This window comes from Neophocaena asiaeorientalis, unplaced genomic scaffold, assembly GCF_003031525.2.
Source record: "Neophocaena asiaeorientalis asiaeorientalis breed wild unplaced genomic scaffold, Neophocaena_asiaeorientalis_V1.1 scaffold517, whole genome shotgun sequence".
NCBI classification, from domain to species: domain Eukaryota; kingdom Metazoa; phylum Chordata; class Mammalia; order Artiodactyla; family Phocoenidae; genus Neophocaena; species Neophocaena asiaeorientalis.
Genome location: NW_020172724.1, coordinates 982,113 through 1,009,356, shown reverse-complemented (window position 1 = coordinate 1,009,356; position 27,244 = coordinate 982,113). Strand labels below are relative to the sequence as shown.

The following is a 27,244-nucleotide window of genomic DNA, read 5'->3' as shown; positions in this document are numbered from 1 at the left end:
TCCCTCCCAATTGTTTTTTGTGGTAAAATAAACATAAAATTTACCATCTTAACTTCTTTTTTTTAGTCCTGCCACATGGTTTGTGGGATCTTAGGGACCAGGGATTGAACCCGGGATCGGCAGTGAAAAAACTGAGTCCTAACCACTGGACCGCCAGGGAAGTCCCAATCTTAACCATTTTGAGTATACAGTTCAGTGGTTTTAAAAACATTCACAGTGTGCTACCATCACCACCATCCATCTCCAGAACTCTTTTCATCTTGCAAAACTGAAACTATACCCATTAAATGGTAACTCCCCATGTCCCCTCCCCACCCCAGCTTCTGGCAACCACTCTTCTACTTTCTCTCTCTAGGATTTTGTCTGCTCTAAGTACGTCATGTCAATGGAATCGAACAGTTTTTGTGTCTCTGTGACTGGCTTATTTCACTTAACATAATGTCTTCAGAATTCATCCACGTTATAGATACACGTCCAAATTTCCTACCGTTTTAAGGCTGAATAATATTGTATGTAGATATCACATTTTGCTTATCTTTTCATCTATCAATGGACAGCTGTGTTACTTACACATTTTAGATATTGTGAATGATGCTGCTAAGAACATGGGTATAGGATTATCTCTTGGAGACCCTCCTTTCAGTTTCTTGGGGTATATGCCCCGAAGTGGATGTATTGGATCATATAGTAATACTGTTTTTGATTTTTTGAGAAACTGCCATGCTAGTTTCCACAGTGGCTGTACCATTTTACATTCCCACCAGTAGTGCCCAAGGGTGCCAATTTTTCCACGTCCTCACCAACACTTAACTATTTTCTGGCTTTTTGACAGTAGCCATCCTGAGTGGTATGAGGTAGCATCTTGTGTGTTTTTTTTAATTAATTTATTTATTTTTGGCTGCGTTGGGTCTTCATTGCTGTGCGTGGGCTTTCTCGAGTTGTGGCGAGCAGAGGGCTACTTTTTGTTGTGGTGCGCGGGCTTCTCGTTGTGGAGCACGGGCTCAGTAGTTGTGGCACGTAGGCTCAGTAGTTGTGGCTCACGGGCTCTAGAGCACAGGCTCAGTAGTTGTGGCACAAGGGCTTAGTTGCTCTGCGGCATGTGGGGTCTTCCCGGACCAGGGCTCGAACCCATGTCCCCTGCGTTGGCAGGCGGATTCTTAACCACTGCGCCACCAGGGAAACCCCTTATTGTGGTTTTGATTTGTATTTCCCTAATGACTAGTGATACTGAGCATCTTTTCAGTTGCTTATTGGCTCTTTGTATATCTTCTCTGGAGAAGCCTCTCAAGTCATGCCTATTTGTGAATCAGTTTTTTTTCCTTGTTGAGTTTTAGGAGTTCTCTATACTGATGTTAATTTCTTATCAGATATGCGATTTGCAAATATTTTCTCTGATTCTGTGGGTTGCCTTTTTACTCTGTTGCCAGTGTCTTTCCATGCACAAATTTAACAATTTTCATGAAGTCCAGTATGTCTGTTTTTTCTTTGGTTGCTGTGTCTCTGGTGTCATATCCAAGAAATCATTGCCAAATTCAATGTCGAAGCTTTGCCCTGTATTTTCTTCTAAGAGTTCTATAGTTTTATTTTTTTAATTAATTCATTCATTCATTTTGGGCTGCGTTGGGTCTTTGTTGCTGCGCGCCGGCTTTCTCTGGTTGCGGCACGCGGGCTTCTCATTGCGGTGGCTTCTCTTGTTGCGGAGCACAAGCTCTAGGCACGCAGGCTTCAGTTGCTGTGGCTCGCAGGCTCTAGAGAGCAGGCGCAGTAGCTGTGGTGCACGAGCTTAGTTGCTCTGCGGAATCTTCCCGGACCAGGGATCGAACCCGTGTCCCCTGCATTGGCAGGCGGATTCTTAACCACTGTGCCACCAGGGAAGTCCAGTTCTGTAGTTATAGCTTTTATCTTTAAGACTTTGATTCCTTTTGAGTTAATTTTTGTATGTGGTGTTAGATAAGTGTCCAAATTCATCCTTTTGCATGTGGATATCTGGTTTTCCCAGCATAATTTCTTGAAAAGACTGTTCTTTCCTCATTGGGTAGTCTTAGCACCTGTCAAAAATTATTTGGCCATTATGCAAAGGTTTGTTTCTGGGCTCTCTGTTCTGTTCCTTTGGTCTTATGTCTGCCTTTAAGCCAGTACCACACTATTTTGATTAGTGCAGCTTTGTCACCAATCAGGAAGTATGAGTCCTCCAGCTTTATTCTTCTTTTCCAAGATGGTTTTGGCTATTTGGAGTTCCTTAGTATGTGGCCAGACGAGGGAGAGCCCAGGCCCATCCAGTTTCTGATCCCATGCCCTTTCACTGTACAGTCACTTTGTACCTCCCACCCCTTGGCAGGGGTCTTAGTAGGTTTAAACTCGGCACGGATATTGGGGCGGGGGAGGTAAGCGGTTCTTTGTGACCTCAGAGTCCTGGGGACACAGACTGAGTTGCCTTGGTGGTGAGTAATAGTCAAGACACCACACAGACCATGTAAGGGGGCGGTGCTGCTGCTGTTGAGGGAAGAGGGGGCAGAACAGCAGCTCATTGCTGATGAAGACAAGACCTCTCCTTTGCAGTGGCCCTCTTTGGCCTTTGTGGACTGAATGTCCCCGTCCTGTCCAGCCTGGGGTGTCACGTCCTCGCCTACTTTCCGGTCTGACCCCGGGGCCTTTGCACTTGCTGTTTTCCTACCTGGAACAGTCCTCCTCCAGCACTTTGCTTCCTCCACACTCCTTCAGGTCTCTCTTCACATGTGGCCTACCAGAGAGACCTCCCCTGGCCCTTGTAGCACAGTAGCCACCTCTCCACCCCGCCCCACTCACCCTGCATTTTACTCGGCTCTAGTGTTCTTCACAGCACTTAACTACCTGATGCATTTTGCATTTGTGTATTGGTTTATTTCTCTCCCACCTGCACTCCTCTGAGCTCCGTGAGGGCAGGGACTCTGTCTTGTTCTCTGCTGCATCCCTAGTTTGTTCACTAAGCATTTGGTGGCGGAATGGGCTTTGTGTTCCCAGGGCAGACATGCCTACCAAGGAGTGGTGTCTTGTGCAGAGCGCTGTCAACTTCATCTTTCTTGAAGGGCTGACCCATGCCCATGTTATGTGCAGGTGGCGATGAGGGTCGTGAGAGGGTTGGGGCGTGGCCTGGTGTTATCCCAGCACACAGTGAGCACTCTGGCTTGTTCTGTTTGAATCAGAGAACAAGAGACCCGGAAGAGAGGTGGGCTGGCTTGGAATTGGCCGTGGCCAGGCAGAATGGTGGAAGGGGAGGGGAGGCCTCCCTATCCTGAGTGGAAGAAAACAAAGGCATAGCAAGGCTGGATTCAGGTATTGGGCAGGGACGCTCACGGTTGAGGGTCAGATAACAAGAACAAGAGCTAGCGTTTATGGAGCACTTGTCCATGTGCCTGGCTCGGTCCTCATTCAGTCCTCAAAGCCCATCCTTCCTATTTCATAAACCAGGAAATGAGGCGCAGAAAGTGGAAGCAACTTGCTTAAGGTCACACAGCTGTTGGTGGCAGGCCTGAGCCCAGGTGGTGTGGCCCAGAGCCTGCACTGGTACCAACACCTGTGATGGTGGAGGGCCGCACACGCTGCTTGCTCACAGTCCGTGCAGGAGGAGGTAGCCTTTTCTCCCTTTACTGAGTCATGGAGAGGGAGTCCAGATGGAGAGCAGGAGGGAGCCAGTCTGTCGTGACTCCTGGTGCTGGTCAGAAGTTTACTCCAGGGCACATGCGCCCACCGGGGGATGTCTGGCTGCAGGATTAATGGAAGCTTGGCTGCCTGTGCTGCTCTGTTTCCTGTCCCATCTCGGTGTGTCCTCTTTGCTGCTGTGCTTGCGTCATGAGCTCTCATGAGGGTAGCAGGGCAGTGACACTGCGGTCGGTCCCTCCTGCACTGCCATCTGTTTTGGGGGTGCCTGTCAGGTGTGGCTGTGTTCATTGACGATGAACATGTCCCCCTACATCATTGCATATTAGTAGGAGACTCTTGAAGTCTGTCCCAGTCTCCTCCCCCGCTTCTAGGGCATAAATGACGGCCGCCCAGCCTCCCTCACGTGGATCCCTACAGACCCTGCTTCGGGCCACCTCCTGGGCCTTCTAGGGCAGGTGACAACTGTCCCCCAGCCTGGCCAGGAGGCATCAGCCTCCCTGTGCATGTCAGGGGGAGGATGCTTTCCCACCCCGAGGCGGGCGTGTCAGCTGCTTGAAGCAGGACTTTCTTGATTGATGCGGCAGGCTTCATGGCTGCTCCATTCCAGGGCCATGGAATTTCACCCCCTGCTTCCTGAAGTATCGGGGGGCTTGTCAGCTTCCAACTGTGGGTCTCAGTGTCCACAGTCTGGGGCCATGTTGTTAAAGGGGAGGAAGCTGAGGCCCTAGGGAGGGGCATGGCTGCACTGAACCGTGATTCGGTAAGAGGGCTTCCCAGCAGCCAAAGGAGCCACCCTCCCAGCACCTCCCGAGATCCTCAGAAGCCGGGGAGGTGAGCTCAGCAAATAGCACTTTTCACCCTCTTGCCTCCTTCTCGTGTCTGTGGCTCACGGAGTCGAGTCCCTCTGTACCCAGCACGGTCATGGGCGTTGTGGTGGGCAGGAGGTAGCAGCATGTGTCAGGGCCATTACGCCATGGCTCACCCCTCTTTCTTTCTTCCCACTTTTAGTCCCCAAGCCCCACTCAGCTCACAGTGTCTGTTGAGCGTCTCGGTGTGGGGAGGAGCACGGGGAGGGGGAAAGCCTATGCTGGGGGCTCCAGGTTGGGAGGCTCTGGGCAGGGGTGGCCCTGCTCTAATACTTCTCACTTGCACAGGTGGATGGGTTCTGCCTACATCTCCTCCAGGCTGATCTGGCTTCTTGGTGCTTGTCCAAGTCCACCATCCTCCAGGGCCAGCTCCAGGCCCCTTCCTCCGTGAAGTCCCCCCAGACTGCTAGACCTTTAGAGCTGGGCAGCAGTGTTGTGTATAGGGTTCAGGAGCACAGGCTTTGGGCTAGACTGCCTGGGTTTGTATCCTGTTCGCCCCCTTAGTGGCTCTACCATGACCTTAAGCAAGTTACTTAATTTTTCTAACCCTTAGTTTCCTCCTCTGCACAACCGGCGTAATGACAGCCTCAGGGTTGGTGTGGGAATTAACTGAGACAACATATGCAGAGTCTAGTACATCCTGGCACTTAGTAGGGCTCAGTGCCTATTAGCTGCTGCTATTATTATTTCTGGTATTGTTGTTGTTAGTGCCACACGGTCTAGCAGTTTGTCATCGTGGACTATGCAGCCTCGTCACTCTGGTGGACAGCTTTCTGAAAGACAGCTTTCAATTTGGGTAACCAAAGGATTGAGGACGGCAGTGTTGGAAGGTCTGGTTTGACTGTAGGAGCAGCAGCTAACACTTTGAGCACTGGCCGTGTCAGGTGCTGTGGCAAGCCCTTTTCGTATTAACTCGGTTGATCCTCCGTGGGGTTAGTACTCCTATTGTCCCATTTTGCAGATAAGCATGTGGAGGCAGGGAGAGGCTGAGTGACTTACCCGAGGGTACACAGCTGCTAAGTGGCAGAGTTGAGAGTTGAACCCAGGCAGGCTGGCAACCTGTTAGTATTCTAGTCACTGCTGCCTCGATTTGCAGGCGAGGGCCGTGGGCTCAGAGAGGGGAAGGGACTTCCACAGAGTCTCACAGCAGGTCAGTAGCCTCCTGAGCCCCTGGCTTGTCTTCTTTATACGGCTCGCAGGGCTCAGCCACGTGCCAGGACCCCGATGGACACGTGTGGGTACTAGAGTGACTGGGCACCCTCAGCCGTCCGAGGGTGGTCAGCTCTGAGCTGGAAGATGGTTCCAGGGTGGGACAGGTGGCCTGGTGGTGACTGCTCGCCCCCCCTCCCCCACTGCCCAGGCAGCACCTCCCTGCTCAGTCTCTCACAGTCCCCAGGGAAGAGCGGCTTGCTTCTCCCTCCTTCCCCGGTGCTCGCGGGAGGTGCATGTCCTCCCAGCGCCCAGAGCTGTCTCAGGGCAGCGCCACGGGCTGGAGCACAGAGAGGACTCTGCGTGCTGGCTGGAGGCTGGAACAAGCCCCTTAAGCGTCGCGGTTTCATGGGGAGGAAGTGTGAGTCACTGGGGCCTTTACAAGCCCCAGGTGAATGGAGGAGTGTGTTAGGGGCCCCGCAGCCACGGGATGCGGCCTTGGAGGGCTGGGCGTTCTGTTATCGCTTGGGTGATTTTACTGGAAGTTCTTTGAAGTGGTCTCCATGACCCAGTGGGGCTGAGTCACCGAGTAAACACAATTAGCAGGGGGTGGCCTTTTGGGAACAACACAGACAATGCTTGTGGCCCAGGCCAGTCCCAGAGAGTCTGCCAGCTCTCTCCCAGGGCTTCTGCCACGACTTCCATGTACATGCCACCTGCTGGCTCGGGTCAGCCTTGGTATCTTGCTTTCAGTCCCTGCTGTGGGCTTGTTGGAAATGCAGAGTCTCAGGCCCCACCCTAATCTGCCTAGTCAGAACCTGCCCCTTGACCGGGGCCTCAGGTTATTGCTATGGTAGAGAACCCCCTGTTATCATCACTCTGCTTCACATGGCCATGAAAACCTGGGCTCCTGCTCTGCTCTCTTTTTCTTTTTCTTTTTTTTTTTTTTTAAATATTTATTTATTTGGCTGCGCTGGGTCTTAGTTGCAGTGTGCGGGATCTTTTTGTTGAGGCATGCGGGACCTAGTTCCCTGACAGGGATCGAACCCGGGCCCCTTGCATCAGGAGTGTGGAGTCTTAACCACTGGACCACCAGGGAAGTCCCTCTGCCCTCATTTTCTGGAAACGTTTCCCAATCATATGACTTTCTCCGGGTCCTCTCTGGACCTCTGCACAGGCTTGTCTGAGTTTGTGGTGACGGTCCTGAGTGGCAAGTGCCCTGCTGCCCTGTGGGGCTCGGGGGGAGGCAGTGGGAGCAGAGGAGGTCGGCCCTCGTTCACCCAGACCTCTGTGTGTGTGATGTGCGGGGTGCGCATTAGGGCCTGGGTCGGGGTGCAGGTGCCTTCAGGGGAGCTCCCACATGGTCAAGGGTGAGGGGCTGTGCGGGGCAGGAGAGCGTGCGCAGTGAGATGGGACCTCTGTCAGGCTCCAGATTGGATTGTGAAATCCCAGGGGTAGATGACGACCGTCCCACCTCTCAGAAGCCATCGCTTTGAAAGGATACTGCGTGACTTCGGAGGAAAGCGACTCCTTTTGCCTTTTCCCGACAGTCCTGACCACACAGGCTTTTTAAGACAACAATAGCTGCAGAGACAAAGCATAACCAAGACAGCGTCGTCTTCGGGGCTTTTTCCCCCCCGAATGACGTCTAAGGCCCTGGGAACATCGTAGAAACTGGGCCTTGTCCAATTTTAACCGTTCCCTGGCACCGCTTCCCCCCTCTGGCTCCCAGGAGCCCTGCCAGCTGACTCGGGGGAGGTGATGCCCAGAGATGCCGATAGAGATGTCACACCGCCCCCGGGTCAGGCCCAGAGCCCTGTCAGGATGTGGGGGACAGGGAAGGGGACCAGCGCGTGTCAGTTGGCCAGTTGACTCCTCCCAGCCAGGGGGGAGGTGGGAGGAGAGAGAGAAGGGTGTCTGCCAAGTTTAATTAACAGTGGAAACTTGCCAACGGGGGAGGAGAGAGATGATTTGAAGGGGAGGGGCGGTTTACTGGAAGATGGGGCGCTGCTGTTGCCAGTAGCGAGAAAGAGGCGAGGCGTTGTGCAGGGAGCATCCGCCAGAGTGCTGGCTGTGGTGTCGCCAGCAGGGCTTGGCTGAGCTCACATCTCAGAGGTGTGAGTAGGACAGTGTATTTATGCCCGCTTTCAAAAACAATCCACCGACACACCAGCCGGCTAGCCTTCCTTGCCCTCACATAACAACAATGAAAAATTATTAAGAAAACGGCTGTTGGGTTTAGAACATAGGCATTGTGTTACATTCTTGTGTTCTGGAGACACCGATGGATTGGCTGAATTGCACCTGACTTTACTTCGTGGATCTTTATGCAGTGCTTAATGTTCATGATACGGGAAGAGAGATGCTTTGAGAAGTCTGTGATGCTCATGGTTGAGACAAAAACGCAGAGATGTGGAAGGGGCAGCAAGATGAGTGGATTGAACTTAAATACAGGCGATATCTCACTGAACACTGCTTACTTAGTTTTTAGTAGGATCAAGGACTTTCAGGGCTGCACGGGGTTTTCTGGTTCCGTCTCCTTTCAGGTGACGTGCAGGTGCCACCTCTGATATCTCTGCCAGGTGTGCGTGGAGTGAATGCATATGTCGTGGGAGCCCCCCGCCACCCAGGTCTTCTCAGACCAAGGCAGCACTGACCGTTAGGCCCCCTTCCTGACCTGCACCCACCAGCTGTGTCAGGGCTGCTGCCGTAGGCCAGTCGAACAAGTTGCATCCCTTTGGACGGTCCTGCCCACTCCCCGAGCCTTCCTCTTCCATCCACGCCAGACACCCAGAGGTTCTTGGAAAATGTGATAATGAGGCCACTGGCCATTCCTGGCCACTGTCCCACTTCTTGCCATTACCGAAGTCCCTTTTTCTGGTTTTCTTTTTTCTCCTCTCACCTTTCATCTCTCTGCCTGTCTGGTGGGTACACCAGCTAGCTCCCCTGCATGCCGACTCTTATGCCAGGGCTGTGTGTTTCCCTCACCTCTGTGTGGTCTTCATCTTTCCCCCGACACCTTCCCCTTCCCTTCGGGGTCTCCCCTGCCCCCTGGTGCACTGCTCCCTCCCCCCGTCCATGAGTTTCCCTCCTCCTCTCCCTCTCCCCTGCTTACCCCATCTCTTTATCTCTTTTCTTTCTTTTTTTCCTTCTGAGGGTGTGCAGGTGTAGGGTAGCTAGTCAAGAGTTGACATCGGAGAGAACCCCTTAAATTTGACCCCGCATTTCTGGTCCTGGAGCCCAAGGTCTCATTAGTTCTCGGCTGCTTTCTGACACCAAAGCCCTAAGTCTCATTCAAAGGCTTTATTGCAAAAATCTCATCTCTGGCTCACTCACTCTGCCCAGTACACACACACCTTCATTGTACAGTTCTTTCGGTTCTAAGAGCAAAACATTGCCTTCTTCCCATTGTCTTGTTTTATTTGACCCACCATCTCTGCATGTTGTGCTTTTTCTGACTCCCATTCAGCCTCTGGGTTGGGGTTCGCCTGCCCTCTTAACTTTTGTGTCATCTGTAGTCTTGATAAGCAAAGCACAGCTTTGTTTCCATTAATCATGGAAAATGTAATCTCTGAAATGGGACAGGGGAAAGGACCTTGTGAGCCATCTGGTTGAACCCCTTCATGTTACAGACTGAGAAACAGAGATCCAGAAAACTGAGGCCACTGGCCAGCTACTCGCATGTGGACGAGAACTGCACTCAGAGCTGGGTTTCTTGACCCAGAGGTTTTTCCTGATGCCGGGCAGGAAACATCCTGGCTTTGAAGCTATTTGAATGCAAACCAAACTGGTGGTTGTGTGGCTGCCACCAGGAGTTAATAACAAGTGTCAACACCTCCCCCCCCAAAACAAAACAAAATGAAACATGGGGCTTCCCTGGTGGCGCAGTGGTTAAGAATCCTCCTGCCAATGCAGGGGACACGGGTTTGATCCCTGGTCCGGGAAGATCCCACATGCCACGGAGCAACAAAGCCCGCGCGCCATTACTACTGGAGCCCGCGCGCCTAGAGCCCGTGCTCTGCAACAAGAGAAGCCACCGCAATGAGAAGCCCACACACCATAACGAAGAGTAGCCCCCACTCGCTGCAACTAGAGAAAGCCTGCACACAGCAGTGAAGACCCAACACAGCCAAAAATAAATAAATAAATATGTAAAAACAAAAAACAAAACATGTTACTCCCTAGCTTTGGTGACAGTGTGATTGCTTATAATTCTATCAGTAACTTTTAATAAGGGAGCAGCCACTGACTAAATTATTAAGGACTGAACTTGAATACAGTTAGAACCTAAGAGCAGAACAGCTAGGCACAAGGAACGAAGAGTTCACAGATGTTTAACTTAGGCTCTGTTACCCTCTATATGGAAGCCAGAATCACACTGATACAAATCTGTAGGAAATCCCCAGCCCCCTTGTTGCCCTGGGGCATGTTGCTCCCTTGCTGAGCCCTTCCCCAGATGTCCCAATAAGAAGCCAGCTGGCTGACTCCAAGCTCCCCTCTGCCCGTGCGTAGATCAGTCGGAGGGGGGGCCCGAAGGTGAGGCGGAAGCACCAAAGACTAGGCCCTGCTGACAGCACCTCCCCTGCCCAGCCTGTGGTTCTGATGTCTGGTACCCCAGGTGGTGCTGCTTCTCAGCCTGGCGCCGACTGAAGTCATGTGGTCTGACAGTGGTTTGGGGCATAAGATGAGAAATCCCTTTGGGGTTAGTAACAAATGGCCTCTCTTTCTGTCTCCAGGCTCCACGTACAGTGTCTTGTCCATCATGCCCTCAGACTCGGAGAGCAGCAGCTCCCTCAGCAGTGTGGGTGAGTACCACCTTCCTGGGCACCCCTCCTTCCTGGAGGACACCGGCCGGTCGGGGGTCTGGTTATGAGCTGGGGTGGCACTGGGTGCATGGGGTGGGAAAGTTGGCCCACACCTGTCAGATCATTCATGGAGTCATCTTCTGTTGGTTCCATTCACATTTCCTCTCATCAGCACGTCCTCTTAATGGAGGAGGGCAGAACGCTGTTCCTGGTGTTAGGAGGGAGGTGCATGACACAGAGGCACCTGTGTCACCATGTTTTCACTTTGTCAGGGCACAGCGCTTCTCAGAGAGCCCTTTGCCTCCGACCCCCAGGCCTCGTAGTACACAGTGACCACTATCCAAGAGACTGGCCCCTTTGGGGGCTGTTGTTTGTGAGCAGGACTGGCCCACTGGGAGTGTTGTCTTGGGCACAGGAGTGGCCAGTCCATGCCGAATTCGGTGTGTCTCTGGATGTGGGTCCCAGGAGCCCATAGAGGGAGGCTGGCCCTGCTGTCACTTCACTGAAGACGTCCCAGAGGAAGGTTGTCATAGTCTCCCAGTCTTCCCGCGCCTCTGTGGCCCATCTTCTGTGTCACATGCCCTCTATTTAATGCCCTAGTGTAGCTCTGTGTCCTGGTTTGACCTTGATGGATGGGTACACCTTCAGTGGTGTGGTGAGTCCTGGAGTTTTTGAGTTGGAAGGGCTCACAGAGGTCATCTGGTCCAATTCTTTCTGTTTCCTCCAGTAGACAGATGGGGAAATGGACACTCAGAGAAGGTAAGTCTCGTGCCTGAGCTTCTAGAACCTGCCCAGGGCAGGCCTCTTATGTGTTAAGTTGACTCATACGGAACACCTCCAGGGGGCCAGAAGTGGGCTTGTGATATAGCGGTGAATAGGCAGACCTGGTCCCTGTGCTCATGGATCTTAGGGTCTCCTGGGGAGACAGTCAGATGAGTAGATACAGTAAGTGAGGTCAGAGTGGTGAGAGGGGTATCAGTAGGGGGCACTGTATTTGTTTTCTAGGGCTGCCCTAGCAAAGTGCCATAAACTGAGTGACTTACGCAATAGAGATTTATTCTCTCACAATTCTGGAGGCCAGAGTCTAAGATCATTGTGCCCTGAAGGCAACCAGGAACGGGTCTTTTCCAGGCCTCTTCTCCTTCTGGTTGTGTGCCGGCAATCTCTGATGTTCCTTGGCTTGTAGATGCATCACCCCAGTCTCTGCCTTCATTTTCACATGGTGTTCTCTCTGTGTGTGTCTCCAAATTTCCTTTTTTAAACAGGACACCATTCACATTGGTTTAGGGGCCCGCCCTACTCCAGTATGACCTCATCTTAACTTGATCATCTCTAAAGACCGAATTTCCAAATAAGGTCACATTCACATTTACTGGGGATTAGGACTTCATCGTCTGTTTTGTGGGGCACAATTCAGCCCCTCACAGGTCCCCTCGTCCCGTCTAGGGTTCAGGGAGGACTCTGCTGGGACCACAGTTCACTTTGTCCTGCCTGCTTGGGTTGGTGAGACACAGGGATTGAATGATGGGGCTGCTGGAAGTGCATGGGCCGGGCAGGCAGTCAGGATGTGTGGAATGGTAATGTGGGGTTTTGTGAAATGGAGCTGGTTGAGCTCTGAGGGCACCTACCTGTCTTGGCCTCACCCTTTTCCGGCTCCCTATTCCGCTTGGGAGCGAGGTACAATGATCTGATATCTGACAACTCATTCACATTGACCCTTCAAGGCTTAAAGTGTTACCTTTCCTAGGAGCATTTGCATTTTAAAAGGAGATTCTAGAGAAAGATAATTGTTTAAACCACAGCAAGTATTGGTAATGGTGGAATTTCAGGCCTGAGTAAGAAGGTATTTTTTTGTGCAGCTGGACCTTCATATACTTTGGAAGAGCATCGTGTCAGTGACCCACCCTTTGGCCCTTGGGATGGAGGGGTCACCAGTGTCCCCGGATACTTGTTGGCAGGCAGGCTGCGAGCAGAGCTCTACTGTACTTCACTCTCTGGGCCCCTGTCTTGGATGCTCAAAGACCTGGTTGCATCCCTTCAGGTCAGAACCTCTCCAGTTCACCGGTAGCCAAGTTTTCCTTCTCTTGCTTTTCTGTGTAGAGTTGACGTTGACCTTGGGGTGAGTAGCCCCATTTTTCTGCAGGCTGACTTGAATGTCCCCGTGGCTGTATTGGCCAGAAGGCCTTTGGCTGCAGCAGTAGGGAATACCTACTCATACTGCCTTAGACAGCAGAGGAATGTGTGATCTCACATGGTAACTGTGCTGAGGGTGGGCTGAGTACATCGGGTGTGGCTTTGCGGGCCTCTGTGTGGTGTCTTCCCTTGGGCTGATGGCAGGGGTCAGCCATCACATCTAGACCTGACAGTGTCCAGGGCTACAGTGTTCGTGGTGGGAGCCTCTAGCCACACGTGGCTATTTAAATTCCAGTGAATTAACGTGAAATAAAATTTAAATCACTAGTTTCAGTAGTTACACTAGCCACATTTCAAGTGTTCTGTAGCAGGGGTCCCCAACACCCAGGCCACGGACCCGTACCAGTCCGCGGCCTGTTAGGAACCGGGCCACACAGCAGGAGGTGAACAGTGGGCAAGTGAAGCTTCATCTGTATTTACAGCTACTCCCCATTGCTTGCATTACCGCCTGAGCTGCTGTCCGGGAAGATCCCATATGCCACGGAGCAACTAAGTCCGTGTGCCACAACTACCTAGTCTGTGCAACACAACTACTGAAACCTGCGCACCTAGAACCCATGCTCCGCAACAAGAGAAGCCACTGCAGTGAGAAGCCCGCGCACCACAACGAAGAGCAGCCCCCGCTCGCCGCAACTAGAGAGAGCCCACGCACAGCAACAAACACCCAACACAGCCATAAATAAATAAACAAAACAAAACAAAACCAAAAAACCTCTCAGTGAGTGGCAAGTGAAAACAGGTTCAGGGCTCCCACTGATTCTGCATTATGGTGAGTTGTGTAATTACTTCATTATGTATTACAGTGTAATGATAATAGAAATAAAGTACACAATAAATGGAATGCGCTTGAATCATCCCCGAACCGTCTCCCGCCCCCGCCGCCACCGGTCCGTGGAAAAACTGTCCTCCCCTAGGCCGGTCCCTGGTGCCAAAAAGGTTGGGGACCACGGTTCTGTAGCACCTGTGGCTAGTGGCTACCATATTGGACCGATCAGATAAAAGAACATCTCCATCATCACAAATGGTCCAGAGGATGAAGGAGGCTGTCTCCTCTCGTGTCTCCTGATGAGCAAAGAAGCCTTCCCCAGCAGGTCCTCAGCACAGTCCCCTGTCACTTGTCTGTGCCCAAACCATGGCTCATGCAGTGCGGTCCCTGGACCAGCAGCACCCAGGTACTTGATAGAAATGTAGGATTCCAGGCTCCAGAAGCTCTGAGGATGGGGCTCAGCATCCATTTTAACAGCCTTCCTGGTGGGAGATGAGTTGACCTAACCTAGTCCCCGGCAAAAGCACGGGAATGTCTGTGGCTGGCTTGGTCCAGCCCCTTGGAGTGGAATGAATGGAGGGTCATCCATGGCCCACTGCAGCACCTCCTGGAGGAATCCCTCCTGGCTCAGCCTCACCTAGTCACGGGCAGAACACTTCTTTTCCTGGCCATCTCGGGCACACCCCCCGACCGAGGGGCTGGTGAGTCAGATGGAGACCGGCTGTTTCTGTTTGTTAGGTCTTTCTCCATGAACCTAAGGAAAGGCAAGGTCTTATAATAAAAACATCACCTCCACTTTCCCACTTACGTCTCCCTGACCAAGAAGGTTTGGGCAAAGAACAGCAAGTTATATTTAGCATAAGAGAAAATTGGTAGGTGGAGCCTTGGGTATGGTATTTTCTCTGCAACAGCTGGTACCTGGTTGCCCCTCCCCTCTTCCCAGCTGGCATTAGGTCCTCAGGTGGTCCGCCCATTTCACCTCTTCAGCCTGACCCTCCTAACAACAGACCAACAGCCTTAAAGCTTGCTGTGTCTTTCCAGGCAATTTTCATCAGCCAAGCACGTGTGGCGGCTTTGAGGCTTCCCCCCACCCCGTGTGGCCTGTTATTTGAGTAACCTGCCTGTGGGTAGGCCCCATGGATCTGCCCAGGGGATGCACACTCATTCAGGCAGTCGATGTTTTTTTCCTCCCCCGTTCATCCTGATCTAATTGCTCAGGTACCTTTTTTTTTTCTCAACTTGGATAACTGGGGAAGTTTTAAGAAGAGGAGACATTCTTGGGCAGCATTTACAAAATGAGCCTTAAATTTCATGCAGATTGAAGTAACAGGAGAGCTTTCTCATTAAGGAGAGAGATCTGGTTTTGTTAGCAGAAGGATCTGGAGGGCTTCCTTCCTATCCCAGCAAAGATTCCTTGAAAGTACAGCTTCCAGTTGATAGAGGATGGTGGGGTGAATGAGCATGGAGGCAAGGCTGCACCCTGACCCCTTGCCCTCTGACCCTTCCTTCTCTGATCCTTTTGGATCCGGGGCCTGTTTTCTCTCAGTGCATCAGATGGACGGGAGCACCTTTTCCTCTTGGAGCCCGTGCTCGGCACTCATAGAGATCACAGGGGGGCCTGGCTCCAGGCCTTACAGGCTAACCAGGTGTCTTAGTCTGTCCAGGCTGCTATCACAGAACACCACAGATTTGGCAGTTCAGACACAACACACATTTATTTCTCACAGTTCTGGAAGCTTGGAATTCCAAGATCAAGGCAGCGTCGGTGTCTTGGGGGGCCCGCCTCCTGGTTCATAGATGGTGCCTTCCCGTTGTAACCTCACATGGCAGGAGGGGGAAGAGCTCTCTAGGGTCCCTGTTAGAAGGCCACTGATCCCATTCACGTGGGCTCCACCTTCATGACCTGATCACCTCCCAGAGGCCCCACCTCCTAATTCCACACGGGGTCGGGGGGTAGGACCTCAACATAGGAATTTGGTGGGGTACACCAACATTCAGACCAGAGCACCAGAGAGAGAAGCGACTGGCCGTTTTGCCTTTTGTAAAACAAGGAGACAGAGGGGAAGGAGCAGCTCTTTCTAACGAGGGGCGTCACAGGAAGCTTCAGGGAGGAGGTGGCCCTCGAGTGGGGTCTTCCAGGAATGGCGCTCTGGATGTAGGAGCAGCCTGGAAGCAGCAGGCCATCGTCACCTGTCTTGGTTTGGGTTTCGGCAAACTGACCCTGAGTCAAGGATTCGAGAGCAAGTAGCTTATCTGGAAGGAGATCTGGGAGCTGGGCAAGGCTGCAGCTGCTGCGCTGGAGTCTAACCTCCTTCCAGTCCAAGTCCAGGAGGAGCCCCGCTGCAGTCCTGTGCTGACCAAGTAGGGCATCCCCTGGGCATCAATGGGCGATGCTTTCAAATGTAGTGGGTATTGGACAGCCGAAAAAACAAGGGATTGGTAAGCCACTCTGGCCAGACAGTGCGACTTTGGTCCAGACCAGAGGTTCTCAAACTTTATCAGGCATCAGACTCACCTGGAGGGGAGCGCTGGCTTCTCCCCCAGGGTTCCTGATCCGGTAGGTCTGGGTGGGGCCTGACCTGTGCATTTCTAACAAGGTCTCCAGTGAAGCTAAGGTGCTTTTGGAAGCACTGCTTCAGGACGTGGGATTGTGTCTCTCCCCGACGGCTCTGGCTCTTCTGGGCTGGAGGTGAGGATGGCTTGGTTTTGCTTGCTGTGGCCTGTGATGACCATGGTCTGCTGTTTTGCTTCTCTCCTGACAGCCAGGGCCTGGAGGAGGCCAGGAAGTTTACCTGGGCGTCCCTGCTCCACCCACCTGACCACTTTGGGCCAGTGCCCATTTTCTCCTTGGCTTCTGGTACCACGGGCCCACAGGGCTCTGAAGCAGAGCTGTGACCTCTCTAGCTGTAAATAAGACTTGGTGGGGGAGTGGCCTTCAGGGTCAGCTGGAGTGTGGTGTGACAAGGGGGCTAAGGACAAAGGGCCTTACAGCCAAGACTACCGAGCTGCCGGGCTCTGGCTGAGCCTCAGTGGTCTACAGAGAAGGCTGCACTTGCATCGGCCAGGGTGTCCGGGAGGAGGAGCCAGGACTCGTGATGGCGAAGGGGCTCTGCTCCCCTTGGCTGCAGTGTTCTTCTTACACCAAGGCCCAGAGGAGTGAGAGCTCTGCCCAAACTCCAGGGCCTGTGCCGGCTCTCCTGGCATCTTCCAGCACTCGTTTTGGGGCCATTTTAGTCCAGTCCAAATCCCTTAACCCCGGAATCCCATCCTGAATATAAAAATGAATAAAAGAAACTCTTTCTTTTCTTAAGTTTTCCTTTTTATTAACTAATTAATTAATTAGTTTATTTATTTATGGCTGTGCTGCATGGCTTGTGGGATTTCAGTTCCCCGACCAGGGATTGAACCCAGGCCACAGCAGTGAAAGTGCCGAATCCTAACCACTAGACCGCCAGGGAACTCCCCTGCCTTCTTTTCAAGTGGGTTCCAGATTTGGGAAGGGGAAGGAGTGAAGTGGGGGGAGAGTGGACAGTTTTGCATTTGAGTCCCAAAGAACAACTGCACAGAGATAGAATTTGAGGCTTCTGTGGACAGCTCACTTGACGTTAGTTTTGATTTTGCTTGTTCTTGAAAAGGTTTACTGTAAACACAGTGGCTGGTCGAGGGTGACAAGCCACACCTCTTCGTTGGTTGCGCCTGTCCTGGGTCACTTCAGTTTAGGGCACCACAGTGTTGTTGTTTTTTATTTTTTTTAACTTCAGATTTTTTTAAAAGTCATGTTCCATGAGGTACGATTTACGTACAGTAACATTTATCCTTTTTGGTGTATAGTTTGATGAGTTTTGATGAGCACATTGGTTATTTAACCACTTCCACAATTAAGGTATAGAACAAATCCTCCACCCTGAAGAATTCCCTTCTGTGACTTTGTAGTCAGCCTTTCTTCCCTCTACCCCCAGGCCCTGGCAACCACGGATCTCTCTTCTGCGTCTGTAGTTTTGCCTTTTCCCAAATGTCGTGTAAATGGAAACATATGGCGTGTGGCCTTTTTTGAGTCTGGTTTCTTGCACTCAGCACAGTGCATTCGCGAGTCCCTGTTCCCCTTGCCCTCGTGTGTACCAGTAGTTTGTATGATAGTGCTTTTTTGTTGCTGAGAAGTATTCCGTTGTATGAATATAACACTGTCGTTTATCCATTCGACAGCTGCTATAAACAGTTGTGTGCTAGCTTTTGTGTGAACGTAAATTTTCATTTCTTTTGTGTAAATATCCAGGAGTGGGATTACTGGGTAGTATGGTAAGTGCATGTTTAACTTTATAAAAGACTGTCAAAGTGTTTTCTGCAGTGGCTATATGATTTCATATTCCCACCAGCAGTGTTTGAGAATTCCAGTTTCTCTGCATCCTTGCCAGCATTTGGTGTTGTCACTTTTTTTTTACTTTAGGTCTTCTGGTAGTGATAAAGGGACTTGGCAGTTGTCTTCAAATACTTGCATGTCTGTTGTTTAGAAGAAGAATTACAGTTGTACCTTGTGGCCTTTGTTTTTTTTTTTTTTTTGGTTTTTTTTTTGGGCTGCGTCGGGTCTTCGTTGCTGTGCTCGGGCTTTCTCTAGTTGCAGGCTTTCTCTAGTTGCAGTGAGCGGGGGCTACTCTTCGTTGCAGTGTGTGGGCTTCTCATTGCGGTGGCTTCTCATTGTGGAGCACGGGCTCTAGGCACGTGGGCTTCACTAGTTGCAGCACATGGGCTCAGTAGTTGTGGCTCGCAGGTTCAGTAGTTGTGGTGCACGGGCTTAGTTGCTTTGCGGCCTGTGGGATGTTCTGGGATCAGGGATTGAACCTGTGTCCCCTGCTTCGGCAGGCGGATTCTCAACCACTGCACCACCAGGGAAGTCCCTACCTCATGATCTTGGGTGGGTAGGTAGATCTAGGGTCAGTGGGAGAAATACAGATTTTAACTCAGTACGTAGAATAATTATCTGGGGAGAGATTAGATGGGCTTTGCTGTGAAGCAGTGAGCTCCCTCCCTGTGCAGGAGTTCAGACGATCTTCGTAGCTATTTAGGGGATTCTGGCAACCATTTTCTTAAAAGGACTGCATCATCTTCAAAATGTTTTTCAACCCTGAGAGGCAAGTGAAACTTTATGTTTAATTGAATGGATATGGAGAGGGTTTTCTGCAACACTTGCTGTTGTTTTGGAACTTCCTGGCTTAGCACATCTTGGGATTTTTCTTGAGGGCCACCTGCGGCCCTCCTCTGCCCTCCGCCCTCCACCCTCCTTATTGTGAAAGGACAGGGGTATCCAGGCAGCAGTTTCCCTAAGTCAACCTGCTCTGTGATGGATTCACAGGCCTGGACGGCCTCACTTTTTGTGTGTTTCATGTATGCTCAAGCCTTTGGGGCAGGGGAAGGGAAACAGGAGGCCACTCCTGTCGGGAGGCCGTGCAGGGTAGTGGACGAGGCCCTGGGTCTGGAGGTGAAGCTGGATTTGCGTGGGTATCCTCCGGTTTCCCAGCTGTGCAGTTTTGCTAGACGTCAGTTTCTCACTCGGTGATCACAGCACGTATCTGGGAGGGTACTGTGGGTCTTAATGAAGTGAGAACCCAGGTGCGTTTAGCACAGAACCCAGCGCGTAGGCTGTGCTCAGCAAATGACAGCGCTCACGTCCCTGTGTGTGTGATCGGCTGCCCCCAGGTCCTACCAGCTGCAGAGCCAGTGGCCTCGTCCTGCTGGAGACAGACAGGAGGCGGTGGCTGTATGTCGTGACAGGTCTGATGACCCCTACTTCTGTCCTGCTGCTGCTTCTCTCTCCAGCCTCCGCAAAAGCCAAGGGCTACATCTTTCTGTTGCTTCATTTTTAAAATGGGGTGGAGATTCTTTATCTCCCTGGAGGCAGATTGCTGGGCCTGGTGGTGCTTTTCAGTTCTGAAATTGAGATCTGATGTTTCTCTGATACTTACTGAACTTGACCACAGGTCAAGTCGTTCTCAAAGCATGGTCTGGTGTCCCTGAGGTCCTTTCATGGAGCCAGTGAGGCCAGAACTGTTTTCATAATGATCCTGAGATGACACTTGCTTTTTGCACTCTCGTGCGCACACAGACTCCGCTGTAGAGTGGAGTTTCTTACAGGTTCCATCCACGGTGTGTGACGCTGCACGGAGGTGAGACTCTGGCTGTCTTTATTAGGCCCGATGTCAAACAGCATTACGCAGATGCAAAGCCGTGCCATTCTTTTCGCTGTGTTTTTTGTTTTGCGGTAGAGAGTGCAGTTAATTTTTCATGAAAAGCCTTAATGTGAATATGTAACGGGTTTGGTTATTTTAAAATTAGTAAATATTTTTAAATACCTTTTTAGTTTTAATTTCTAATCTGCTAGATATTGTTAGATATAACCCCTATAGGCAAAAGCTCTTTGGAGTCCTCAGTCATTTTTAAGGGTGTAAAGAGGCCCTAAAATCAAACCATTTGAGAACTTTTAGGTTGAGGCCTCGGGCACTGGGGTCAGGCAGAAGGCACTCCATACGCCATGCTGTCATTTACTGGCTTGGTGACCTGGACCCATTATTTAAGCTTGATAAGGTTTTGTTTGCTGATCTGTAAAATGGGAATAGCAGCAGTATCTTCCTTAAGGGGATGGAATGGGATAATGTATGAAAAGCATCTCATAAACCGCCAGGCATGGAGTGAGTGCCACTCATGGTTGTCTTTGGGAGGCCGCAAGGCACAGCAGCAGAGAGCACGTGCTCCGAATACGGGTGCCTGGGCTCTCGTCCAGGGCACCACTTGCTGTCTGCGGAAGTTTAAGTTGATTCCTTAAGCTTGCTGCGCCTCAGTATTCTCACCTGTAAAATGGAGATGATAATATTCTTACCACCTCTGGGATCGTTGGGAAGGTTAAATTAATGCCTGGGGCATCTGTGTTGTGTGCTGTTGTGTGGTTGGTTGTGACTGTTTACATTGAAATCCTTCTTTTCCGGGTGCTTGTTGGGTCTGTTCATGCCACTGTCTTGGGTTTGTCAGTCCTCCAGAGATCATGTCCCCCCCGCCCGGCCCCCCCAGGGGCTGGTTAGATGCCGAGTTTTAGTTGTAGGCCTCTCCAGAAGGGGGTGTCAGGCACGTGTCCAGAGGAAGCCCCACATGTCAGACAGCCGGGTAAGTTAGTGCAAATCAGATGGCCTTCGTAGAACTAGAGCGCATAGAAGTGCCTTCATTTGCCAAAGAGGAAGACGTTACATAGCTGCACAGAGCTGTAACCAGCCTGTTTTCCAAAACTCCTGGGGGGGGCAGGGGTAAGGATCCAGGGTCTTTGGGGAAAGGCGAGGGAAGGCTTCTCAGGCTGTGGACTAGAACCCATGGAGGGAGGGAGATGCTCGGGGGAAATGGTGATCCTGGGCCTCACCTTAAAGAACATTTTGGCCGCAGAGGTCTGGCCTGAGCACAAGAATCCTGGTTGTTATGGAGGTGCTGGCTTTAAAATAACGTGTTTCGAGGGGTACTGGATTCAGTGGTCGGCATACCGACGTTGGATAACACTGAGCTGGGAGCTCGAGTCTCCTGCCTCAGACCATGGTCTAGCTTGTCACCCACAGTGTCGAATTCTCCATCCTCCCTGCCACTCCTGGAAGATGCAAGGCCACACCTGAGTGCCTGTCTTGGGGGACACTCGGTTTGCACAAGAAAATCAGCCAACAGCGGTCTGCTGGGGGGCAGCGGTCAGGATGACACAGAGTCAGAAGACATTCGTCTTGCCTTTTACACGTTACAGGGCTACTGGGGAGACAGATACTGTGTCCCTGGGGTGAGTCTGCCTCTGGATCACATCCATAAACTGGGATGACTTCTGTGGGTTACTCTGACCCCACTGAGGATCTCTGAGGGTTAGAGGGCTCAGGGGAACACATGGACGGAGTTAACAATAAAAGCACCATGGATTTGTCTCTTTTTCTGGGACATTTGAGTGAGGTGCATACTTCCTAGAAGCAGATTGGGATCTCGTCAGAGGTGCTGGTGGTGGCCACTGTTCCTTGGTAATAGCATAAGGCATGCGATTCCCTTCAGGACATGTCTAGTCCTAGGGACAAATGACGAGGGCCTGGTGTGGGCTGGGCAGTCAGAGGTCCTGGGACTTACCTGCACCCCATCCCACTTACCTTGGCCGTGGGCGGCTCTCCCTGTAGCTCCTCCAAGCTGCACACCTGGGCTGGTTGAGCAGGTGCTTTAGGCAGTCGGGCGGCTTGGAAGAGGGAACTGTGTGGAGTGTCCAGCCCTGATCAGGGGAAGACGGGACACAGCCCTTGGGCCCGGCTTTGGAGCTGGCTCCCTCTGTCCTCTGCCAGCTTCTCTGGGAAGCTATAACTGTGTCTTCCTCTTCAGGCCGTGCCTTCCACCTTGCTCAGGCTGGCCTCTCTGTGCCCAGGGGTGGGTGACAGCTGGTGTTAGCAGAGCAGGCAAGGATGCAAAGATCAGGGCCAAAACAGTTCCATCCTGGAGGTGCCAAAGCTAGGTTGGAGGGAGAGAGGGGGACCTCACTCAGGGTCCTCAGCCAGGGCCCAGGTAGTGGATGCTGGAGCCAGACCGCCTGGGCTCTGGTCCCAGCTGTGCCTCTTACACTCTGACTTGGCGGTGTCCTCTGGGAAAGGGGGATGTAACAGGACCCACCTGGTAGGGTGGTCGTGAGGAGCGAATGCAAGCTGAGAGCCCAGAACAGCGCCTGGCTGCTGGTGGGAGCCGTGTGAACACGAGTTCTCTTTGTCACCTTCCTCCTGCAGGCACCACCGGGAAGGCGCCGTCCCCACCGCCGCTGCTCACTGACCGGCAAGTGAATGAGAAGGTGGAGAACCTCTCCATTCAGCTGCGGCTGATGACCCGGGAGAGGAATGAGCTGCGGAAGCGCCTGGCCTTTGCCACCCATGGGACCACCTTCGACAAGAGGTGGCGACCGTGCCCCTCCCCCCGCCGGCCCGATGGACAGGGTCACCACCCCCTGCCCCGAGGCGTACCCTTAGCTCCTGAGAGCCCTGCTGCCTGCCCGAGTGTCCTTCCCGCCACCCGCCCGTGTAGGCCTGGATGTGGGGAGCGGGGCGGAGGCTAGTTATGCTTCCTCCAGTTCAAAATCGGAGTCTGTGGCCTGAATCACACAGCTTGGGGATTGAGAAGTGTGCGTGGGTGTGTCCATCCTACACTTGGCTCCCGGCACTGGTGTGCTCTTGTTTGCATGTGTGTGCGCGCGCGCGCGTGTGTGTGTACCGGCCTCACCGCCTTTCTACTGGCCTTGCCGATGGTCATTTGGTGGGTGGTCTGGGTAGCAGCTGGAGGCTCCTGGTCCCACTTTGGTGCCTCCTCCCTGGTTGGTTGGATGGCCCTGACCTTGTCACCAGCCCTTTCCCAGGCCTCTCTGCCTTCCAGCCCTGGAGACAATATGCTTCTCTCTCTGTCCCCTGTTTGCTGCTGTGTGCAGCCCCTGCCCTAATAGAGATAGTCAGTCACCCTGTTGCTGAGCCTTTGACTGGTCTGTCCATGGGCAAGGGCACTGCTGTCTCCTGGATACCCCGGCCTACTTCATTGTTGAGTGGATCTTTATGTGGTTTGTAAACACGTTAGTTGTTTCCTGCCACGTGTGTGTTTTAGAAAGGGTTGGTCCCACCTGGCTTTTTTGTTATTTTGAAGAAAACCTTTGACCACTTCTTTTGTTGGGATTGAGAGGTAGATACCAGGGAAGGGTTGGGGAGGTGCTGGCAGGGGTTCCGAGGGGAGCAGCAGCAGGGCTGGTTTAAGCTTTCCTTCAGGAGCATCGGGGCTGTGCGCCTCATCCTGGGGAGGATTTTTCTGGGGTGATGTCGGGGCTCAAAGCCTGCTCCTAGAGGTCGCTTTTATGAGGATGTGTCTCTCAGACAGACAGCTCGAGGGCAGGGCAAGTGAAGACGGTGTGCGAGTGTGTGCCGTCCATATCTGCTTTCATGCCACCGAGGCAGAGTAGTGGCTGCACAGAGATTGGCCCTTTACAGGGAAAGGTTTCTGATGCCTGCTCTAGGGCAGGGGTTCCCAGGCTTGAGCTCGCACCAGGGTCACCTGCAGGGCTTGTTAGAGCACAGATGGCTGGCCATTCCGCCCTCCCTCCTGAGCGTCCGATTTCGGAGGTTGGGGGCTGGCCTGAGAATTTGCATTTCTAACAAGTTTCCATGTGACTACAGTGCTTGCAGGTCTGGGGACTCCTGGTCCTGGCCACTTTTCTCAATCTTGGCTGCACGTCGGAATCCCTTGGGGAGCTGAAAAATCCCCATGTCTGAGTCCTACCCTCAGGGATGCTGATGTAATTGGTCTGGGCCTTGTCTGTTCGTTATGTACCCAAGATTGAGAATCATCACTCTAAGGAGAGGAGGAGCTTCATCCCAGGGACTGCTGAGCCCCCTGTGCGTGCAGGCCTGGCGTGTGGCCTCCGGGGGGCTCCCAGAGCACAGGAGCACCTTGCCAGCTCTCCCGGCCCATGCAGGGAGTTCAGCAATTAAGGCCCTCCGTCCTGGGGATTCGGATTCTGTTGGTCTGGCTGTGGCCAGGACACCTGGGCTTAGCAGGCACTTGGGGGGCGGCAGAGGGGGCATTGGTGTTGGTGGTATGCAGGAGACCAGTGTTCGGGAACTGCTGGGCTGGAGTGACCTAGGACGTGGCTTCCCAGGGAAAGACATTCTTGTCATTGTGATCCCGGGGCCAGTGTTCACTGGGCTGTTTGCCATCTGGGCCAGGCCCTACCACAGGCTGAATCCGGACTACGAGAGGCTGAAGATCCAGTGTGTGCGGGCCATGTCAGACCTGCAGAGCCTGCAGAACCAGCACACCAACGCCCTGAAGAGGTGTGAGGAGGTGGCCAAGGAGACCGACTTCTACCAGTGAGTGGGGCCTGCCTGGCCAGGGTTCCCAGCATGCAGGGAACCGCTGCCTCTTGCCAGTCTTCAGTTCTGGACCTGGAGCCTGGGGTTCTGGTCCCATCCTGCCTCTGCCACATAGCAAGCGGTGGGCCTTAAGCACGTGCGTTTGTGGCTTTGGGCCTGAGTTTTCCATACCATCCATTGCCAGCTTCAGAAGCACGGTTGGTAGGAAAGTGGTCGAATGTGTGAGACAGTAGGCCAGGCAGATCACTGTGGACCTCTGGGTCCCTGCTGGGGTTCTACTGCCACAGGAGAGGCAGATGGGGCATGTTCCCCTTTGGTCTCCTGGTGCCCCTCTGAGGGCATTTGCCTGGCCACCTGCTGACATTTGCCAGGCCTCAGCACTTGGAGGTGCCAGGTCAATGCCAGGTAGGGGCTTATCTCCTTTCCTTGGCCTTCACATGTGTGCCACTGTGGTGTCAGGCTCTTAAAAAATTAGTTTGGGTCTTTCTGGCATGTGGCTGACAGCAGGCTTTGGCCTGCCTCTGCACGCTGCTGACCTGTCTGGTGTGTTGGGGGTACTAGGACCTGGAGGGGGTGCTGGTGCCTTGGGTGGGAGTTGGAGGCTGGCTGGGCTCACTGTGCCGTGTGGGATTTCAGCACGCTCCACAGCCGGCTCCTGAGCGACCAGACCCAGCTGAAGGATGATGTGGACATGCTGAGGCGGGAGAACGGACAGCTGCTACGGGAACGTAACCTGCTCCAGCAGTCGTGGGAGGACATGAAGCGGCTCCACGAGGAGGACCAGAAGGAGATCGGTGACCTCCGGGCCCAGCAGCAGCAGGTAGAACCGGGCTGGGCGGTGGGGGGTGGACCAGACCCAGGTCAGGCATTCATCCACTCATCATTCATTTACCAGCCCCCCCCCAACACACACACCTACCATCTCATCTACCCACCCACCCACTCACCTACCCACCCACCTACTTACCTACCTACCGTCTACCTGCCTACCACCCGCCATCCATCCATGCATCTCTCCCCTTATCCACCTACTCATCTGCCACCCATCCATTCCCCCACCCACTGTCCGTCTACCTGCTGACCTACGCACACCCATCTTATCCACCACTGTGTGTCCATGTGATTACTTAGCAAGTATTTTTGGTGTCAGCCTCCTGTGAGGCATCGGGCCATCTGTGAGCAAACACTCAACCCTTGTTTTCCTGGACTCTGCAATCCAAGGGGGGATACAGATGTTAATCAAATAACCACACACATTTTGTATTGTTAAGAATATCGCAAGGGCTACCAAGGAGGAGGTTCTATGTGGTATGTATGCTGTGTCACAGGAATTCGACTTAGTCTGGGAGCTTTGGGCATCTGTAGCTTCTTTCCTTTGTATGGATTGTGTGAGATTACAGATGGAAAGAAACTTGCAAATATTAAAATTCTGTGCAAATACAAGATGGTAACAGTTACCATCGTTATTCTGGGGTGAGAGTATGTCCTGCTGCCCTTGCTGCTCTCTGCGTTCGAAGTTAGTTTCTTCACTTTGCTCAGCTCTTGTTTCACGTTGACAGCAGTGCATGAGGAGCAGGCCAGTCAGAACACCGCTTCCTGCGAATGATGTAGGCCAGTGCCTCTTCTCTCGTAGCTTATGGTCTGGAACTGCCTGGGCTGCCCAGGGACGTGGCAGGGACTGATGATGCTTCCTGCGAATGATGTAGGCCAGTGCCTCTTCTCTCGTAGCTTATGGTCTGGAACTGCCTGGGCTGCCCAGGGACGTGGCAGGGACTGATGATGCTCTGTGTCCATAGATGGTTGGACGTTTGGGGTTGGAAGACAGTCCCAGGCAGAGGCAGAGTGTCCTGCTAGCATTGCAGCATGGGTCCGATTAAGCAGAGCCCCTTCCCCATCAGAAACATTTACGGTTCCCCAGTTAAAGCAGGACCATTGGGGCTTGATTGACACAAAGCCAGTATATAACAATCTGAACTCATCTGGTAATTTAGCGTGACGTTGCCTTTGTTTTCATTTACAGTTAACATTTTTTAAATTGTGAGATTATTGCAAACTTACAGAAGAGTTGCAAATACAGTACAAAGAATTTTTCTCCTGTATCACTCAAGAATAAGTTGCCAACCTGGTGCCCCATCACCCCTGAACATGTACTTCTTGCAAACAGGGATATTCTCCTGTATAACAGTGACAGTGACACATCAGGAATTAACGTTGATATGTACTACTGTCTAATCGTCAGACCCGGGTCAAGTTTTGCCAGTTGTCTCAATAATGTCTTTAATAGGAAAAGGATCCCATTCAGAATAACGCACTGCATTTAGTTGTCCAGTCTCTTTGGTCTCCTTCAGTCTGGAAAGTTCCTCAGGCTGTGACCTGCATGACCTTGATGTTTTGGAAGATTACAGGCTAGTTATTTTCTAGGTTGTCCCTCAACCTGGATTTGTTGGATCCCCATGGTTGGGTGAGTTTTTGCATCTTAGGCAGGAATGTCACAGAAGTGATGCTGCCTTTTTCTCATTGCATCCCGTTGATTGAGACTTGGCTGGATACGACTTATTACTAATGATGTTGACCATTTGACTAAGGTGGTGTCTCTAGCCGCCTTCTCCAGTGTAGTGATACTTGTTTTCCCTTTATACACCCCCATACATACACACACACACTCATGGTTTCCTGTTTTACACTGTGGCCGTGGGGAGCCCCTTCAAGCTTGCTTGTCTGTCATTTTGACATGTCCCCTCATTTTTTGAGCACTTTCTTGATTTCTGGCATAAGAAGATGTTCCAGGTTCATTTTCTAACTTCCCTGCCCTAGTCCTGGAAATCAAACATTTCTCCTAGGAGTCCTCATTCCTTTTAGTGGAAAATGGTATTTAGAAGCATGATCTGAGTCCTGGGTCTAGTTGATGTGCTCATTGCTCCTGGGTGTAATCGCTCCAGGCCC

The 27,244-nt window shown here is 52.3% G+C and overlaps 1 protein-coding gene across 1 annotated transcript in view; it reads left to right on the top strand.

The window, feature by feature from the left end:
* Nucleotides 1–27,244, top strand: part of DLG5 (discs large MAGUK scaffold protein 5) — a 118,055-nt gene that overhangs the window by 34,876 nt on the left and 55,935 nt on the right. The window contains exons 2-5 of the mRNA XM_024740248.1: nucleotides 10,391–10,459; nucleotides 22,184–22,346; nucleotides 24,155–24,298; nucleotides 24,938–25,121. Coding sequence (XP_024596016.1) covers nucleotides 10,391–10,459; nucleotides 22,184–22,346; nucleotides 24,155–24,298; nucleotides 24,938–25,121 — 560 coding nt within the window. The remainder of the gene's footprint in view (nucleotides 1–10,390; nucleotides 10,460–22,183; nucleotides 22,347–24,154; nucleotides 24,299–24,937; nucleotides 25,122–27,244) is intronic.